This window comes from Hoplias malabaricus, chromosome 12 (assembly GCF_029633855.1).
Source record: "Hoplias malabaricus isolate fHopMal1 chromosome 12, fHopMal1.hap1, whole genome shotgun sequence".
Lineage (NCBI taxonomy): Eukaryota > Metazoa > Chordata > Actinopteri > Characiformes > Erythrinidae > Hoplias > Hoplias malabaricus.
The window spans coordinates 30,208,554-30,228,493 of record NC_089811.1 but is presented as its reverse complement, the minus strand read 5'-3'; the positions used below and the strand labels follow the sequence as shown (position 1 = coordinate 30,228,493).

Below are 19,940 nucleotides of genomic sequence, written 5' to 3'. Positions count from 1 at the left end.
TTCCATAACTCAAAGAGTTTACAGAGGTCCACAAAACATCAAAAGGCAAAAGTGAAGCAACACAGAGTAAAAAACAAAGGAATATAGAGGTCCAGGGAAAAAAGGATTAGCTAATGTGCTCGCTGTGTCGGTTTGGCACTGTTTGGTCTCAGTATGTTGGTATTCTCTGTCAGCATCAAGGCAGAGCATAGACAGTACAAGTCAGGAGTATTCATTAGCTCATAGGCAATAAAAGTAAATGTTCTCTGATGACCTGGAGGGTAGAAAAAACATGCTCCTACCGATCCAGACTCAATCAGGCATCAGTCAGGAATGTTGCTGTTAGAGCCGTGAACCATTAAAGCCAGTCAGCTCTACAGGTCTGTAGTTAGCATCTCATACAAATTTCCCATTCCACCTTAAATGGTGCAGCAGAACATTGTTTTAACACTGAGAAAAATAACTAAATATTGTGTAAATGCACAGAAAGAAAAAGCAACCACACAGAGAGCAATGATTTAAGTTTAAATTAGAGTATTATTTAATATGGAATGGAAAATACAAATAAGAGTCTACCTCCAGCCTCTTGTCCAACTTATTTACCAGATTCTTATTTCTCCCACTCCACATTAAATAGTGCTGCAATTACACTATGCATTAACACTAAGAAAGGAGCATGTAAATAAAACGCTGTGTAAAGACCCTGAATGCAAAAGGAAAAACACAGAGAAATGGTACAAATTTAATTTAGAGCACAATTTAATGTAGAATGGGAAATCTGAAAAAGAAGCTGGTAAATTCCAGTCCGTCAGCCTGCCACACAGCAGCAAGTGAATCAAAACTGTAGGTTTGTTCCACAGGGTGTATATATATATATATATATATATATATATATATATATATATATATATTTATATATTTATATATATATATATATAACAAATACAATACAAATACAACTTGTGTGGCTTCTCTCTCTGCACAGAACACTCCACTATATCTTTTAGTTTGCTGCTAAGGTTTAAAATGTTGAATAATGCACTGTTAAACACAAACTAAAAGCCAGTGCCAAATGTGCATTAATAGGTTTCAGCATTTTGGCTCAAATAACGATTTACTGCACATGGGAATATATCCACAACAACATGGGACATTGCCTGATGTGCCTTCTCCAGCGAGATAAGAGACTGTTTTCATCAAATGGCTGTGACAAGGTTCCCAATTATTTTATATTTTTTAAACCAGGGAGCTTATCCTACTTTATTAATTTATTAATTCATCATCTGTAATCTAATTCAGGGTTGCAGTGGGTCCAGAGCCTACCCGGAATCATTGGGTGCAAGGCAACCCAGGAGGGGGCTCCTACTTTATTGTATCCTTGATATAGGCCATGTTTATGCTTGCATGGTTTCCAATGTGGCAGCTGTCTACAGTAGCATTCTGCCTCTCATAAGACTTTTACTCCACATCAGTCAAGCCTACTCAATTTTGCAACAACTCCATGCAAAGCGTCCTACAGAGCAAAGCAGGTTATATAGGTTCCAAAATCAGATTTTTGTTTCTTTTTTGGCTCTGCTCTTCTGCTTCTGAAGTCTTGAGCTTCTGAGAGTGAGAGACTTGTGATGCTTGACCTGACAGCTGAGGAGAGTTTAAAGACAAAAGTGAGAAAGGGCAAATCCTGAATGAGAAGCAGGAGAGCGTTTAGGTGCTCAACTGAACAAATTACCTCCCCTCCAAAAAATAAAATAAAATTATATATATATATATATATATATATATATATATATATATATATACATACAGGTTTTTCCCCTAAAGCTATTTATTCAGAACCCAGGCTGAACAATTATGGCTTTATCTCAGTAAATGAAACCATATGAGAACTGAAATTATTACATCCTTCTGCACAGACAAATGAGAAAAACATCAAGATGAGAAGAACAGAAGCTGAGGATTAAAGACGCGCCACACAAGCCGCATGGACAGCAGCTGAAGAGATGCTAGAACTATCGTAATTGTTTGAAGCCTCATATAAACTGACCTTTAAAATGCCATTCTGGAGGCTTACTTGTATTTTACCTTAGAGGACAAATCATTCTTGAACTTCTGAGAGCAAAATACTAAGAAGAGCACAGCATGGGTTAAGACAGAACTACACAATGTCAAAAAATGTGTACGCTCCTGCTTCAGCTCGTCTTAAAAGTAGGTTAATGAGAGTTTGTCCAACTTTTTCTGAGAAGACTCTATTCATGATGCTGAAACATTGTTGTAAGAATTGGCTCTATTCAGCCACAGGATCATTGGTAAGATCAAGTACTGGGGTTCCATCATAACAGAAAATTCACTTCTACTGCCTCACGACCCAATGCTGGGAGCTTCATACCGTTCTGATTGACTCCTAGCATTGAGCAGGGACCACATGTGCAGCTGCTCCCTTTAATTAGCAAGTCCTTTCTGTGAAGATCATAATCTATATGCACTAAATTTCTATCCTGTGATGGCAGGTGTAATTGAGTGAGAGTAAAGCAGTGCCTGGATTCTCCAGTTTTCATAGAATGTTAAATACAATGTTAAATAAAGGACAGCAGGATATTATGCATTTATAATGTACAAGTGATTCAAATGAGTTTGGTGAAGACTAAACAATGCATGCAAATCCATCTTCATGGCTTTGTGGAGTGGAAGACCTACCTGAATGCATATCCCAATAACAAAGCCTGGGTTAGATTTTTGGAGCCTGCTTTTATGATGCAGTGTTGAATGGACGTTCCTAGAGGGGGAGGGGTCCTGCAGAGAGTAGCCTTTTTCGGGGACTCCATGCAGTTCCCACAGCAAGAGCAGAGGCTGAAAATAGCTGCAGTCACAGGGGGGTCAAAGTGACACAAGACAATAACAGTGCTTCAGTCAGAAGGAGCACACAACATTCACCTCTGATATATTTACAGTACACATACAAGCAATCAATATCAACTGCAGCACCCAAACAGATCTGGGCCAAGAGGGGAAAGCTGCTGTAATCCACCGAACAGTACAGGAGCAAGAGGGGAGGCTGTAGAAGGATCACCCACATTTTGGCTGGTGCTTTACATAACAAAATATTGTACTGGGAGCCTGATGCAGGTTTTAAAGTAATAAATGTTTGTTGTAACTGTCAAAGGGAGCTTTACAGGGAATTGATCGACTTGATCAGAATCTTTCCATTACAACATCTGTATGAGATTGTGTGCTTTCGTAAACATAAGCAATGTTGGTGTTGTAAAGTGGGTATTGCTCTTACTCTCTATTCAGGCTGGGGTTCTAGCCCCCACTCAGGTGTAAACAAAATGTTGAATTAAAAGAACCCTTGGCCAAGACGCGCACTACTATGTCCGTCTGGATTTCTTTCACAATTAGACTGCATATCAGCCTGGAGTATGTGGTAAATGTTTGTTACTCGTCGTTCTTCTATAAGACATGCAGAGCTCTTAGGCACTGAAAGTTTTCCACTCAATCCTCAGTTAAAATGAATTTGTCATTGTACACTTTGGGTCAAACACTGAGCTACTTCTCATCTTCCCATCTGCCCTTCATGTATTGCGGTACAGCTACAGTTTCACAACAGCTTATTGGTAGCAAGGCTTATGAACATCTGAGCAATGGTAGTGTACAGTGCCCCGACCTTCACATCAATCTACAGGGGGCTGACACTGCAAATGACTGGCCCCTTAGTGCACCCATCTATCAGCACAGGACACTGCACCACAGAGTCTGCTTCAAATGGATTCTCCATTTACAAGAAGGAAGACATGCCATGCGTGAGAAGTGCTTCACAAAAATGACGCATTTTCTAGAATATTTACTTTAAATACGTTTTTAGTATTTCAGCACTTCACATGACCATTACATGAGAGTGATTAGCTCTGAGGAGGATTTTTCTATATACATATACATTTATAACTCAGTCATAGAAGTAATGTTGAGTATTACATAGGGTGACCAGACGTCCTCTTTTTTAGACTTAAAAAAATGTCTGGGCGGAATTTCACAAACGTCTGGGATTTTGTTTTTCTAGAGCTTACATAGAATTTCAAGAAGCGTTTCGTTCACAAACTAGTCCCGCCCTCCCCTACTCCGATTGGTTCGCTTGAGTGAGAAGGGGGCAAGGTGAAGTAGCCTAAAATCTTCTGATTGGACGGTCTGACTGTAGAGCTACCGTTATTGGTCGATGACCTTCTCTGTAAACATTTAATTGGTCAGTCTGCACGTCAGTAGTCCTTGTTTACATCAGGCAAATCTCATGTACCTACCCTCATCTCGAGCAGCTATGACGAAATGTAAATGTAAGTTCTCGGATTAATTAATTAACCTCGGAGGCGTGTCCTCTTTTTCACCATCTCAGATCTGGTCACCCTAGTATTATTGAGAATACAAGCAGCTTCTTTGTTATATTTGCAAATTTCAGGTTGTGGTTTTTGTCTGTTTACAAGATTCAACATCAGATAAACAATATTTTCTGGTCTTTTGTGTATCACGTGCAGGACATCTCCAGCTGATAGCGCTGAGCTCTCTTTTTACAGAGGAAGGACAGAAAAACCTGTGGGAATTTTTTCAGATCGACAGCAAGTTTGTTTTTTGTCCTACTTTGTGCACACACTCACACACACATTATACACACACATTATACACACACACACAAACAAATACATATTTCATGAATATGTATCCATATTTCTATTTCAGAGAACTCATAGAAGATACACCTTTAAAACAATAAAGAGGCATTTGTTTTTGAGATTTATATGCGCCAGTTTATTCAGAATCCTAAAATAACTTAATGAGTGTTCACACAAGCAGGTCCATCTGGCAAACTGCATTTTTACATCCATACTTTTGTCAGAAACAGATGAATTAATTAACACTTGTTTAACAGACAGGACACATCTCATCACTCCTTATTTAAATATGAACAGAAAACAAGTAGTTTACTGCTTAAATACAGTATCATACTATGAATATAACATGTAAGTATCATATCTACAACACAACAGTCCCTCAACGTGAAAGATCTGCTTTTGAAGTCTGAAGCCTCATAGACGGATGTAGTCATACCTGGCAGAAAGGCCAGTGATCCTGAGCCTCTAAGCTGTCAGGGTCATTGCAGGGCAGCATGAAGAATAGCACGCTGGTCAGAGAGAACTTATGTAGTAGCGGGGTGTGTGAGAAACAGAGGACGAGGGCAACTGGAAGCGGCTGAGAGGATGGAGCTTTGAAGAGCACAGACACTTAGGTCAGCGCCGAGGGCCAGACTCGAGCAGATCTTTTGCTTCATTGATCTTTGCTGCCAAATATGGAGATCCACCTGCAGGAGAGGCAACGGTTTCCCATCAGTGTGTTTTCTTATTCCTCCCCTCTAGTAAATGCGCAGTACGTTCACATGAAATCACACACTGAGCTCCACAAGGTGTGTGATCTGAATACAAACACTGAGTTTAATCCATACTGGTAATTACATGGTATACCGTATTCAGGATCACATTTACCTAAGAGAAACACTCAGCTTTGTGACACAGAAAGAAAACCTGACTAAGTGCAGCAATCTTAGTCATTAGGTGCCCTGGGTCCGGAGGTCCAGTGTCATCTAATTACCATTTCCATTTAACACTGATCTGTTTGGGCAGTTTCATTATCTCAAAAATGATTTGAAGTGAGTGCTAAGGTATTGTACTGATACGTCACAGATACTGTAGAGCAAATGTTAAAAACGGTAACCTCTTTCTACAACTCCCTTACTGGTCAGTAGACATCTATTCAGACATTGATGACTACGCCAATAAATGTTGACATTTTCAAACAAAAAAATAAATATAAATGTAAATATATTTCATACACGATTCTTAAAAACTGCATACAACTACTCAGGACCTTTACAGAAAAGGGTTAATTTGCTCAGACTGGGCTGCTACAGTGCCTCCTAATGCACAGCACAGCAAGGAGTAGAGGGGCTTTTGAAGAGTACAAGCTGGTGGTCTAAGCAGAAGTGCATTTGAACAGCAGTGAGTTACAGAGAAGCTTCCGATTTTGACTTCTCGTTTATCCACACAGGTCACAGAGGAAGAGTGCTCTGTAATTTGACACAGTGACCTTGTTCAGCATGTAGGATACCCAGTGTGGACAAAACCACCCACCCAAACACACACACACTGCTCCAGTTCGCACTCGGCTCTCACCAATGAGTGTGTCAGGAGTGGTGGCGGTTATAAATTGGAGAACATGCTGGAGAGTGAGCAGGTAGCAGAGAGCAGGGCCGGCAGCGGCTGCTAATCTGTCTGTGTGCCAGAGGGGGAGCGGCACGGAGCAATGCAGCCTGCAGTGACAGACTTAATTACACACAGCTCCGGCAAAGCCACAAACACACATAAACAAACACACACACAGATCACAGCACAGCCCAGGACATCTTAAAAATAAAAGCTCAGGTTCCATCTTCAGATGTGCCTTTCACTGCTCAAAAGAAAACACAACATGGCTGGTGCACGGGATGTCGAAAGCTTATTAGATCTAATTATTAAAAGAGCTAGCATTCTAGGCCCTATTTTCCAAATGTTTTAGAATAAAAAAAACAGGCTTTTTATTTATTTATTTTTTATTATTAATATATATATTTTTAAACTGTGCCTTTAAGAGTGTTATAATACTGCTGCTCACTCACACCCTGTTAACATCACCACATTACACCCATTCTCCAAAATCGTCACTGGCTCCCTATAAAACACTACATTTAATACAAAATTCTTACACTTAATAATCTGACTCCAAACCCTATAACCATGAGAACAGTCTCAGGTCGTCTTCCACTGGCCTGCTCAACATACCCTCTGCAAATCTCCACAGACTAAGCATTCACACTTTCTCCAGACTTGCTCCACATCACTGCAACACTCTCCCAGCACACATCAAACTATCAGTCTGCTTTTCTGTTCATCACCAAACTTAAAACACATCTCTTCTCTCTCACATATACATTACATCTCATTTCCTTCTTTCTTATTCATGCACTTTCACAGTTGTTTGCCTGAAGCTCAGTCTTAGTTGTGCAAATTAATATATTCCGTAGGTGTCTTACAAATACTGTGTACAATAATAAGCAAATATCCCACATTCTCATTGGCTGAAGCACTCCTTATAACCCTAGCCAAGGATATGCCATCACAGACTAAAACAATAAAGAGTACGTGTTGATTTGTCGTAACACTACAGAATCTAAAATAGCGGTTTGGTCGTCTAAATAAAAGAAACGGTGTGGTCTGTGGAATGAATGGTATATTTTAAAGCTCAGAAAACAAGAAACGGGCCCTTGGTACTATTGTTTGTTTATTTAACAATTATTTAATTTCCTACCACACAACACAGACATCCATAACATGATGAAGTAAGAACAATGGCTTTCTGCTAGCAAGGTAATGAAATGAAATTCAATAATCATTCCATGTCAGTCCACTGGCAATAGGTTTTAGTCATATTACATGTCAGAGAACCATTACCAGACTAAACGTATGAACAGATGACATGGCTAGTGTAATCTTCACATCATCGCCTGTTTAACATCACTGTCAGGGGAACAAAGAGAATATGAAGTGAACATAGCAAAATACTGAAAACCTATTGGTCTACTCAAATTGATGGAGTTATTTTCAATTGAAAATGCATCTGACGTTGGGGTCAGCCATTAGAATAATAGACTGCATATGATCAGCATTTATGGTCATTTATCATTCCTCGTTCTTTAGAGACTGCTAGCATAGAAGCCTCACATGCAGACATCTCATGCCAAGAAATCTTGTAGATGCGCATAATTGGGCAAGTGTTCGCTTCTGCAACAGAATTCGATACATGTCTTGTTCGCCTACACCCTCTGCATAACAAAAAGTGTGAGTGTGCGATGCGGGTATGAGAGGTCCTGTTTTAATAAGCAACATTTCTCCGCAGAATATATAAATGGGGGCATAGCATCCCTCTCTCTCTCCCTCTCTCTGCAGGGCATCTTCCCCTCGCTTACCGGTCTTATCTTTCAGCCACAGATAGGCATCACGAAGCACATTCCTTATTTCACACAGAGTAAAAGTGGCCCGGAGCAGCACTGCACTGGCTGTAAGGCACATGCACTCTCTCTCTCTCTCACTCACACACACACATACATCACGACTGTGAAAAATACAGGCAGGAGAGGGAAAAGCCAGAGAGATGTGAGGTGAGGCCATTAACCTTGAGCAAGGAAAGAAAGCAAGCTCACTGGCCGGCAGTAGGTTTAATGCTTTAAAGAGGAGGAAAAAAAATTGCAGTTGATGAGACTGGAATGGACCAATACTTACAGGGCACACAACAAATGTAATAATTTCAGTTTAAGGGATGTTAGGGGAGGAGCAGTTTGGTCAAATATCATGTTCAATTATAAAAACGTACTTAGTTACTTAAAAACATTCACATAACAGCACTCCTCTATCGCAAAACAATAAAGTATTTAAAATGGCCACCACACAAAGGACACATTACTGAAACAAAGGCCACATTGCATTTCTATGTTAATACATTATAATAAACTCGCATCACAAACTTAGAGTAGGAAACATGAAGTTTTAAATTTATGCAAAGGCTGTCAACATATAACCTTTCAAATACACATCTAAATTCTTCATCTCTGCTAATATTACTAGGCAAGTCACACCGTTTATTTTAATGCTATAGCTCTGAAACAGTGGGTCTAAGATGCTATAGTTGGGCTTTGTTATGTCTGCTATCTGGCACTGACGGCGTGGGGCAGTGATTCTCGTACAGTATACAACAGCTTTTAACAGCTACAGTAGGCTTTCTAGGTTTCCTTCATTGTATTAAACACTGATCAAGATATAAGACGCTGGATCTATACTGCCATCTGGTGGAACATACAGTTATTAAAACAAACCCTTTCAAAGAACTCAACTTGCTATTCGTTTTTGTTTTTGTTTTTTATTTATTATTTAATTTGCAGCTTGACTACAAATATAATAACAATTCATAATTTCTCTACTGAAAGATATTCATTCATTCATTCACTGTCTGTAACCACTTATCCAATTCATGGTACTAACAGACATATTATTGACTATTTTGTTAAAATGAAAATAGATTGGAACTCTCTTTTTTTAAACAATAATGATTATTTACAATAATTAAAATCCACCTACACATTAGTGTAATCAACAACGGCCACAAAAGATACAAATAAACAAATACTACGTAAGGTTTATGAAATAAGCACTAACCTTTGTCAGGGTGGTTTAGGACCATGATTCTCCGGTGGGCCTCTCTTACCTTTGCCTTGGTGCTGGTCGGGCTGTGAACAGAGAAACAATATTCTAAAATACTGTAAAAGCACCACACCCCCATCTAGTGGCTAGAATGCCCAAGTGAGCCACAAACATGCCAACGGTTCATCAAACTCAATTTCAGCATTTGCATCTTATGCCACATTTATTCCCCATACAAATCACCAGCATTGTCAAAGGGAATTCTGCAGACCATACGATGTGTAAAGGTTCCAGAACGAGTTGGCTGATGTTTTTAACCGCAGCATACTCAGTCTTTGCAGAAAAAACAAATCACTCCTTTCCTCAATTTAACCAGGGTTAAAGGTGGACATGTGTCATAACTGAAAAAGCCACTTATAATGATTAGAAATGACAGATCATTATTCCCAAAACACACCCAAAACCTGAGGGGATAAGAGACTGAAGCCGCTAATTAACACATAACAGATTTTTTTTCCAGAACGTGAAGCTGTAACCATCAGGCCAAGCTGCTTGAGTATGAGGCCTTTATACCACAGTTTGAAGGCTTAGGGCTTGTATGTGCTAAAGTATACACCAGATGGCTTTATATACTCTGGCAGATGGGAGAGGGAACCAGACCAATCTTCTCCTCACATCTTTTTAATAGAGTAATACTGTTGGATGAAAAAAATGCTATATTGGTAGAAATAAAGAGGTGCTGAAGTAGAGTCAAACCCTTTTGAGAGCAGAGAATAGGTGTAGTAAGAACACTGAAATCCAAGGCATATTATTAACCCGTCCCACACAAGTTCTGCAGTTACACATGTAAACTTCACTGCAAAAATACTGCATGCATGCACCATACACAAAGAAAGAACACAACAAAGTAAACCATGTTACCTCACTGTAGGTATTTCACTTGCTGTATGTTCTCTTTCTGCAATTTGAAAGCCTGATTCCACATGTGACTCTTTCGTCGGTTAACCAAAGCTAGGCTAATTTAAAAAAGACAGCAACTTGCAAAGAATGACTCCTATAGCTTAACAAGCTTTGGCTATAGATTATGGACTCAAAACGCCTCTTAAGAAACACAAACCACAACTGAAACATGTACAAGTCAATAGTTTCAACAGCATTCTTCCAGGACAGACATGCTTGAAGAAATTGAGGGAACACAGCCAAGAAATATTGGTCACAATGTGGTTGAACGCAGTCAAAATAAAAGCAACAGACAAGGGAATTAAGTGAGCCACAGCTGTATGACGTAAGGCCCACCGCACAGTGTGTGACGGCGCCAGGGTGAGTCACACCTGGTGTGGGACCCTGACGAGCCCCCCCACCCCCCACCCCCCCCTTGCACTGGAGGAATTGGGGTGGTCCCTGACTACGCAGATTACAAAGCTAAAGACGTGATTGTGGTTTACTGTTGTCACTCCCACTAGGATCAAAGCTGAGACACACAGGGTGACTATCAACATGAAACCAAAAAGATAGCCTTTGGATGTGACCACAGACTCTGCTGGGAAATTTCATGAATCAGCCCATGTTGTGAAAGATGTTGCCTTTGTTCATATAGACGCATTCACCTCACCTCTTTCCACAGATATACATGCGCACTTCCACAAGGTTGCCAGCACAGAGAAAACGGCCGCCTCTCCTCACTTTTCACACGCTAGCTCATCAGATCTGGTCAACAGCACACTGGCAGTGCGCCCCCCGCCCCCTGCTCCCCCTCTACACAACTTCACTGCAGATCGGGTCAGATGTCAGCTGAGGAGACTCCACTTATGATGCTTACACTTCTCGACTTTCTTCTACCTGTTACTTGTTTCGTTTCCCACTTACACAGCTTCCCTGAAATGTAGCTGGTGCAGTCACAAACCACCATCACTAACGGGAACAGCGGGCTTTGGAAACCACAACAACAGTGGAGGTAAAGTTAAGTGTTGTTTACTCATCATGTATTTCTATGATGTCGGAGACTGAACACAGCTTAGATGCACATCAATTCAAACAGATCAGTATAGGTTTTTCATCCCTTGTTGCACCCTCCAACACTCACCTTATTTGGCCACCGTGTGGACGGTGCGTTACTAAAACAGTACCACTGCTTCCAGGTGCCAAATTTGACTAATGGCAAAGCAAAAATGGCAAGTAGACTGGAGTAAAGTAGGTACTGATTTTATCCTGCTAGCCCCCTAGCACAAAATCTGAAAAATCTGAAATGAGTGTGAAGAGAGCAGATAATGTTCCAGAGTATTCACAGTGAATTAATTCTCCTGTATGAGCTACACAGACATTGTGCCACATGTCAACAACATGGAACATTTCCAGTTTTAAGAACATGTCTGACACAGAAAATCTCCAGCTGTATGCTATATTCATGAAAGGGCATCTCCAGGGTTCATATGTGAAATCAACTTGAATCTGTGACTGGGGATGTTCCCCACACTTAGCCCTTTTCCAACAAAATAACTCTGGTGCTTCAATTGGTTCTGGTTCAGGATTCTTGGAACCATGGTTCTATCCAGCAAACCAGCCTGAGTTTCCACCAGTTTTGATGAGAACCAAGGATATGCCGTCAGTGGGGGCATTAGGGGGTTTTTTGGGTCCCTGGAATTTTGCGGCTATATTCAGAGCCAAGAATAATGAGATAGTCAGAACAGAGTCATGGTTAATCCACTGTTCACATCAGGTTCAGATCAGAGTGATATATGACACACGTGTGTAAATGTTGCCAAGTTTGGAGCCAACCTACTGAGCTTGTGAACAGCAGAGAAAAGTAACAAACGTGCCTTGTGTCATCAACACAGCCCCAGAAAACACAGAAATCACATTCCTGCTTTTATTTCAATTTATTTATTTATAGAAAATGCAGCAAATTACCCTGTTCTGGTCCACTTTACAATAACACATTTTCTGAGGCTCTGTGCTCTTTCTGAATCATCTTTGGCTCAGTTTACGCTGAAGAACGTACTATACTTCCAGCTATTGTTCCAGCTAGGAATTACTTTTATTTTTCTGGTTCTGAAATAAACTTTCTCATCGGGATAAGGGAAGTAGTGTTGTGTGAATCATGTTATTCACATTTCCAAAGTCCAATTAATTTCATACAGCACTTCCTATTTAGAGATGCGCTGGTCAGGATGCAAGCGGAACATGCCTTGTTCTAGATCATAGATTACCACACTATTTTAAGCTGAGGGATTTTATATCAGAATTTGAAGTAAGCAGCACATGGGACTGTGCTTTACACTTTTTCTCTCCACACTGAACACCTCATACTTTATAAATGACTGTCTTATGTGCCACATCCAGCTTGTGTATAGTGTTAGGTGGAGACAGGAAGAAGAGTATAAGAGTCTAGTGTGGCATGCTATCATAGGAGCAAACTCCAGCTGAACACATTCAAGGTGAAGGAGAACGTGGTGGACTTTCACAGGACTGGACCATCCACCACATTCACCCTCTACAGAGGGGGTTGAAGTGGAGGTGGTTAGGACCTAAGCCTGCAACTGGATTACTGATCACACAGACATAGTTTACAGGAAGGGGCAGAACAAGCTTTATTTTCTGAGGTGACTGGGGACCATTAATGTCTGTAGGAAGCTCCAGCAAATGTGTGTGCTAGTTGTCTTTTTTCTGCTGGGGAGACAAGCTGGTCAAGCCAGTAGGGTCAGTGGTCTGAGTGGAGCTGGATGCTGCGGTCATGGTGGGTGGAGGTGAGGGGGACATTGCAAACTGTTCTCCATTATTGAAGATGATCGTCTATGATCGAACAAAATGGAAAAGATGAGTGAGTTCAGTGGCAGGTTCTTGTTACAGAGCTGCTCAAAGGATAGATTTAGGAGATCAATTGTCCCTAAGGACATTAGTCTCTTTTACTCCTCCGAGAGGGGCAGAGGGGCCAGTAACCTCTTTGCACATTCATCACTGTCACAGTTTATTGTCTTTGCATCCATATTCTCCATATTTATATGCTGCTATAGCTTTAGTCAGCATAACATCAGTAGTCTAAACAGTCTTAAGTACTGCATTTATAGTATATTCATGGTTATGGAGAATGCAGTTCCTTGCTTTATAGTATATATTGGACAGTCCTTGTTATATGTACTTTACTGTTGTGTATTTTGCTACTGGCTGCTATATTTCCTTTGGGATCAATAAAGTCAGTCTGACTGTCTGTTTGAAAAAGAGACAGGATGGAGAGTGTTTGAGAATAAAACAGAGCATTCACACTTACCTGATACCTAAAATAAGACTTGCTTCCCGCTTAGACATCTTCTGCTCAAATCCACCTTTGTAATAGGCTGAGATTGCCTGGGGAAAGTAAAGTGAACCCATAAGTCTAAAACTTAAAAACATAAAATAACACTTAGCTTTAAGGTCATCAACTTGGTTTTGTAAAACTCCACTCAAAGCTTTGGAACTAACACCCTATTGTATTACAGTGTGAAAAATGACACTGGTGAGAGTGCCAAAAAAATAAAATCCAGTGGGCCCAAGGCAGAAACATGTTAAGACCATGAACGTTTCAGTGGAGCATTAGGCATTTCTTGAAATCTTTAGGTTTAGCTTGGATGCTTGACTCAAATACTGGATTTGCTGTTAATACCAGCTTCCAAGGACGTTTGGTTAAAGGGGCTAGGGGCTAGGGTATGTTTATTTTTATATGCACTTTCCAAGCTTCACATTTTGGGATATTTTTCCACATTCAGTTCAACAGGTTTTTCATTAAAACACTTACTATTTTAGCACATCTTCAAGATTTCACCAAGCTTAGAAAAAGAAAACAATTTGCTCACAAAGTGGACCAGTAAAAGTAAGGAGTGGGCGGGCTGTCCAAAAGCTTCTCATGATTAATATTTAGAAGAAACATAACTCACAGTTCAAGGACTGTGCATCTTAAACACACACACATCTATAAGATTCACAGGAAAACCAGTTCTAGACAGGTGAAGGTCACAACCTCACAGGTAACTGGGTTTAATCAAAGTTAGTGCTGGGGACTGAGTCAGCCTAAAAACCTGGATTAAACAACTGTGTGTTGCAGCATAGAGGAAGCTGAGTATGAACTCAAGGCTGGGGTGAAAACTGCAATGAGTCACCACCGCCTTTTACCCCAGAGTGGAGGATTAACACGCCAATACCACACACAACCGCACAGCTCAAGGCATGGAGGTGAACATGGGAAAATCCAAAAATCCTTACTACCCACAAATCATCACTTCCTGAAACTGACACTGTACATGATGGATGAACCTGATGTGGAGGAATCGTAAAGGTGTGGGGTTCCAAAAGGTGTTATACACATAAGACACTGTGTTTAACCAGACTGCTCCCAAAAACATTTTTAAAAAGATTACATTTTTCTTCTGTTACTTACAGTGGAGGGAAACTTCCTGGCAGTTTCTGTAATAGCCTGTCCAAGAGGTTTCCATAAGTGGAAAGCATATCGGCCTAAAGATGAATACATAAAGGAAAGAAAAAAAAAGCAGTTAAAAAAATTCTATCTAGTTATTTTACTAATTAATACATACCAATAATTGAGCTGACACAAATGAGAAACAAGAAAACACCACACTGTAATCTAGCTACAAACATGGTAAGGTGAGAGCTCTGTTTAGTTTCCCTCTGTATTTTCTTGGCCACATCGCTGGGAAAGTGCCACGGCCTGTGGTTCTCTCCAGAACAAAATGAGGGCAAATCAACACAAAGGGCAAACAGAGCCTACTTTGGGATTAAGAAGTCAGCAATGTTTTATATTCCAGATGGGTTCATTCAAGATGAAAAGCAGAGATACAAACACAAACACATTTTCATTTTATGATTTCAGTTCAATTGTAGATTCTTCAACCCCACAATATTTACAATGCATCATGTTGCTCTGCAGTTTAAAGAAACGCAAAGCATACCATGTCCACCAGATATCCCAGGCAAGGCAAACGAGTCCAGACTAGTTTTTATCTACAGTTTTTTATTGTCATGTCACCTGTGCATCTATAGAACACCGCTTCGCATTTACATCTTCCTTTCATCTGTTTTAAAACTGACAAAACTTGTACTGTTGGTTTTGAAATATCAGGTTTCTGGATTGAAAAAGAAATGTATGATCTTGAACACTTATAGGTAACTTTCATTATAAATATATATAAGTATTTCATTCAATTTCCTTAATTCATTTACATAACGATGTGTGAGTGACAAAGTGTAAAAATGTGCACTCAAAACACAAGTCTATAAATAAAATTAAAACAAAGACAGTGAATAAAATTAAATCACATTTCAATTATTAGAATATTGATTTACTATTTACTATCAGGAATATTTTTATGGAAGGCACCTCTTAACACAGTTACTACACAGAAAAGTTACTAACGCCCACCTGTAAATTCTGATGTTAGCCTAAACATTAATCCCTTTTGTGTAGATGGGTTTTCCTAAGGAGAATTGCAGAAATATACTATGTGAATATTTTGGATAAAAAAAAAATTCATGCTATGTGATGAAAGGCATATTATGGAGCGGGCAGAGGTATATTTTACTTTCCACCTCAAAGTATTAAGCTTGCTCCCCTCTAAGCCAAAGCCTTTCCCTTAAACAGACCACACACTGCTTGGGTTTTTGGCAAGAGAGCAGCCCCCTCACTTTACTGGGAGAGGAATTACATCCCTTCCTCAAAGCAACCACAAGAGCTATTCCATGCTGACCTCACACAATCATGGGTTCATGGGTGGAAGTCTAGCAAACATTAACAGTGATTGTCTACTACATTAGGGCAGGGAGTGGGACACATACACCTGCCAGAAAAGATTAAAAGTAAACAGTGTGATGACACAGTCGGGTAAAATTATTCAGCTATATTCACCCTTTCAAATGATGCATTAATTTTATGGCAAAGGCGCTTTGATGATTTTTTTTTTTAAGTGGCTGCTTTAAACTCATTAACCAGTAAAAGGATCATTTGAGGACTTCAGTAAACAGTTTTGAGAAAGGAGGCTTTACCATCATTTTCAACCGTGCCTCCACAATATTACGTAAAATGCACATGTTCTGTCTTGTCATTTTAATCTTATTATTTCTTTTTATCGTAAATGCGGGTGACTGTCTGTGAGGAGTTGGTGTGTTCTCCCTGTGTCCGCGTGGGTTTCCTCCGGCTGCTCTGGTTTCATCCCACAGTCCCAAAAACACACGTTGGTAGGTGGATTGGCGACTCAAAAGTGTCCATAGGTGTGAGTGTGTGTGTTGCCCTGTGAAGGACTGGCGCCCCCTCCAGGGTGTATTCCCACCTTGCGCCCAATGATTCCAGGTAGTCTCTGGACCCACTGTGACCCTGAACTGGATGAGGGTTACAAATAATGAATGAATGTTTATACTGCCTTTTACATCCATTATCCTACCTCCAAATCAGGTTAATGTCTTCAGTCAGTGTCCCATTGTCTCATGTATGTCTCAGTGAGCTGCTGGTATCGTATGTCCTGCGCTTGTCTTCTGTTTGTTCACTTTCATATATTTATATACTTAGCTTAGTTGAATTTAGTCTATTTTTTGTTAAATGTTACTGCATCTTGGAGAGGAGAGTAACGTAATTTCAATCCTTTGTATGTCCTGTACAAATGCAGAATTGACAATAAAACTCTCTTGACTTCTTTGTAGACATATTTGCACTTTTTGACTGGAGAAACAGCATTGCAGCCATCTCAACACTTCCATTCATGATTACACTCATGTACTTTGTAATTATCTGCTTCTTAAATATTTAAAGACTAGCCATATACTTGCAAAGATTTTGAATAAGGTTTTTAAATACATAATGATTTTTTCTGTAACATTGGTTTTAACCCTTCTCTTTGATTCTAAAGGAAATTCCTGCAATGCAGTGTTATACACCCTACTTTCCAGTAGAATTAGCTGGAACATATAATACTAGTAAAATACAAGTAGGTCTAAATAAATTTCATTAAGTGTAAAATTTGAAAATATATGCAAATCCACACATTACTGCAGCAAATGTATGATCCATATTTAATAAAGATAAACACATTAATCTGTACAACTACACTGTAACAGACTTTTACAGGTGTCATCAAACACTTGAACATAATTCATTTAAATATTTGAGAGTGTCGAAGGGAAGCTAATGCATTTATATTTCTAAGGGATTTTTAGATAATATATAATGCAGTTCACAACCCATATTACTGTACTATGGTACTATGTCTACTAATGTCTCAGTTTATAAACCAATAAAGTTCTGCTCACCTGCAAAAGCTGCTGCAGCAACTCCAAGTCCTACTGCAATGAGTGTGCCACCCTAGAAGAGACAGACCAAAAAAACAGAAACAATCTTTTATTACACTTTAAAGAATTTAAACCATAGAACCTGTCCTTGATATGATTTTGTTATCTGGATTACTTATGCTTTGAGTATTCTGTAATGTGTTACTGTCAGGAAGGCTACGGGATTTTTACATTTTTAACTCATATCACTTACTAGCAGTGCTTTACATTTAATTTGACATCTAAAAGTAATAGTGACGGACACATCTAAAGCTACAGTGTCACTGAACCTGCCTTTACATATTAATGCATATGTACTTAGAAGCTGTATGACCGTTAAAAAACCACAGCTATTTGGCTGCAGTCTTCTTCTTGCATTACAGTAATAAATGCCCTGTACATGTTTCCCTGCAAAAATGTAGTTAAAAATTCAACATAATATCTACAGTAAAACGGCACATATTCTTGTTCAATGACCAGAGGATTAGTATGTTGTGAATTTGAGGATATATTGCCCTGTATTTATCTTTTCTTATATTTGGTGTAACTAGTTTGAATGTTCTGTATTCTGCTTGGCGGCATGGTGGTGCAGCAGGTAGTGTCGCAGTCACACAGTTCCAGGGACCTGGAGGTCGTGGGTTCGATTCCCGCTCCGGGTGACTGTGAGGAGTTTGGTGTGTTTCCTCCGGGTGCTCCGGTTTCTTCTAGCGCCCCTTCCAGGGTGTATTCCCGCCCTGCACCCAATGATTCCAGGTAGGCTCTGGACCCACCGTGACCCTGAACTGGATAAGGGTTACAGATAATGAACGAATGTATTCTGCCCTCATACCTTTGTAGTACATGTTTGCACTTGGCACAGACTACTTATTTCTGTAATAGAATGTCAGCTTGCATATAAGGCACACCACACTGACATGTATAAAATTGTTTTGGATTGGAAGGGGTCCCTGAGAACTTCATGTAATAGCCTTTAATGCTTTGACTCTTTCCACTACATGTGTATATCAATGAGAAGTTGAATTTATGGTAATTTCAGTCTTCAGTAAATTGAATTGCATACATTTGATATAGCCTACCTCATATAAAGTATACACTTGATAATTTCTGTCTTCACTTCTTATTTAAATTGTTCTTTTTCCTGGAAGCAAAGCAATATTACTGTATTTCCATGCTTATCAAAAATAACTATTGAATGCTAAAGTTTTTAAAAGGAAATCCTGGCACCACCCTGTCCTCTACTCAACAAACAAACAAACAAACAAAACATTTACTGAGGGGTGCCCCAACAGGCCGGAAACATGACTGTACGCAATGTGCTGGACAGCAACAACAGCCATTCAATACGTGTGTCCTTGTTATATAGCACAAGCTAGAAAATAACGGACAATTTAATGTGAAACAGAAAATAAAGAAAAAGAAACTTTCGCTTTACTCTACATATGTGACTTAAAACTCTGACACTAAGATATGAGGCGAGTGACAACAACGCTTTATTTCGCACAGCAGCATTTATCAACCTCGACGTTCTTAAACACGAAGGCTAAAAGCAGCAGCGTAGAGAGAGTCCCTGGGTGATCTGCCCTCAGACAGGAGCTCTGTTGGAGTGAGTTCTGGAAGGTCACCTGACTGAGGCGAACTGACTCACTCACGTTTTTAGCTGATTAAAGAAGGGCGGCGTAAACAAACCCCACACACTGTCATTTACTCACAAGGCGCTTGTCAATGTCTGTCTCGCTCCGCGTGTTAGATTTTGGAGTGTATTCAGCGTATCTCATCATATCTCCCTCCATCACCACTCCGCCGCCGGAGCTCGCCATGTTTCGCAGCGAGAGAGCAACTACGGCTCCCACAGAAGGACAAAACACACGAACGCGAGCAGCAAAAGTTCCGCTTTAACTCTTGGGCCGCCTCTCAAATATCTCTCCCCGCCCTACATAGTGCACTGCCTCGGTTTGTAAACTAGGGTTATACACTCAAATACCACATTTCACCCCCTCGAGTGAAAATCATCATCATCATCATCATCATTTTCTTCTCCGCTTCTCCATTTCAGGGTCGCGGTGGCAACAGGGCGAGCAAAGAAGCCCAGACGTCTCTGTCCCTTGCAACATCCACCAATTCCTCCTGGGGGATCCCAAGGCGTTCCCAGGACAGCCGGGAGATATAATCCCTCCAGCGTGTCCTGGGTCTACCCCGGGGCCTCCTTCCAGTTGGACGTGCCTGGTATACCTCCAGTGGGAGGCGTCCAGGAGGCATCCTGATCAAATGCCCAAACCACCTCAACTGACTTCTCTCAATGCGAAGGAGCAGCGACTCTACTCCGAGCTCCTCCCTAGTCACTGAGCTCTTCACCCGATCACGGAGAGTACGCCCAGCGACCCGTCGGAGAAAGCTCAT

At 40.3% G+C, this 19,940-nt stretch overlaps 1 protein-coding gene across 1 annotated transcript; it reads right to left on the bottom strand.

Annotated features, from left to right (window-relative positions):
- Positions 1-4,754: 4,754 nt before the first annotated feature.
- On the bottom strand, positions 4,755-19,404 carry dnajc15 (DnaJ (Hsp40) homolog, subfamily C, member 15). Its single transcript, XM_066686630.1, has 6 exons — positions 19,253-19,404; positions 17,526-17,577; positions 14,650-14,723; positions 13,507-13,583; positions 9,258-9,328; positions 4,755-5,317 (listed from the first exon to the last, which is right to left on the bottom strand). Exons 1-6 carry the CDS (start codon positions 19,358-19,360, stop codon positions 5,247-5,249), a joined length of 453 nt encoding a protein of 150 aa, XP_066542727.1. The 5' UTR covers positions 19,361-19,404; the 3' UTR covers positions 4,755-5,246.
- Positions 19,405-19,940: the final 536 nt, after the last annotated feature.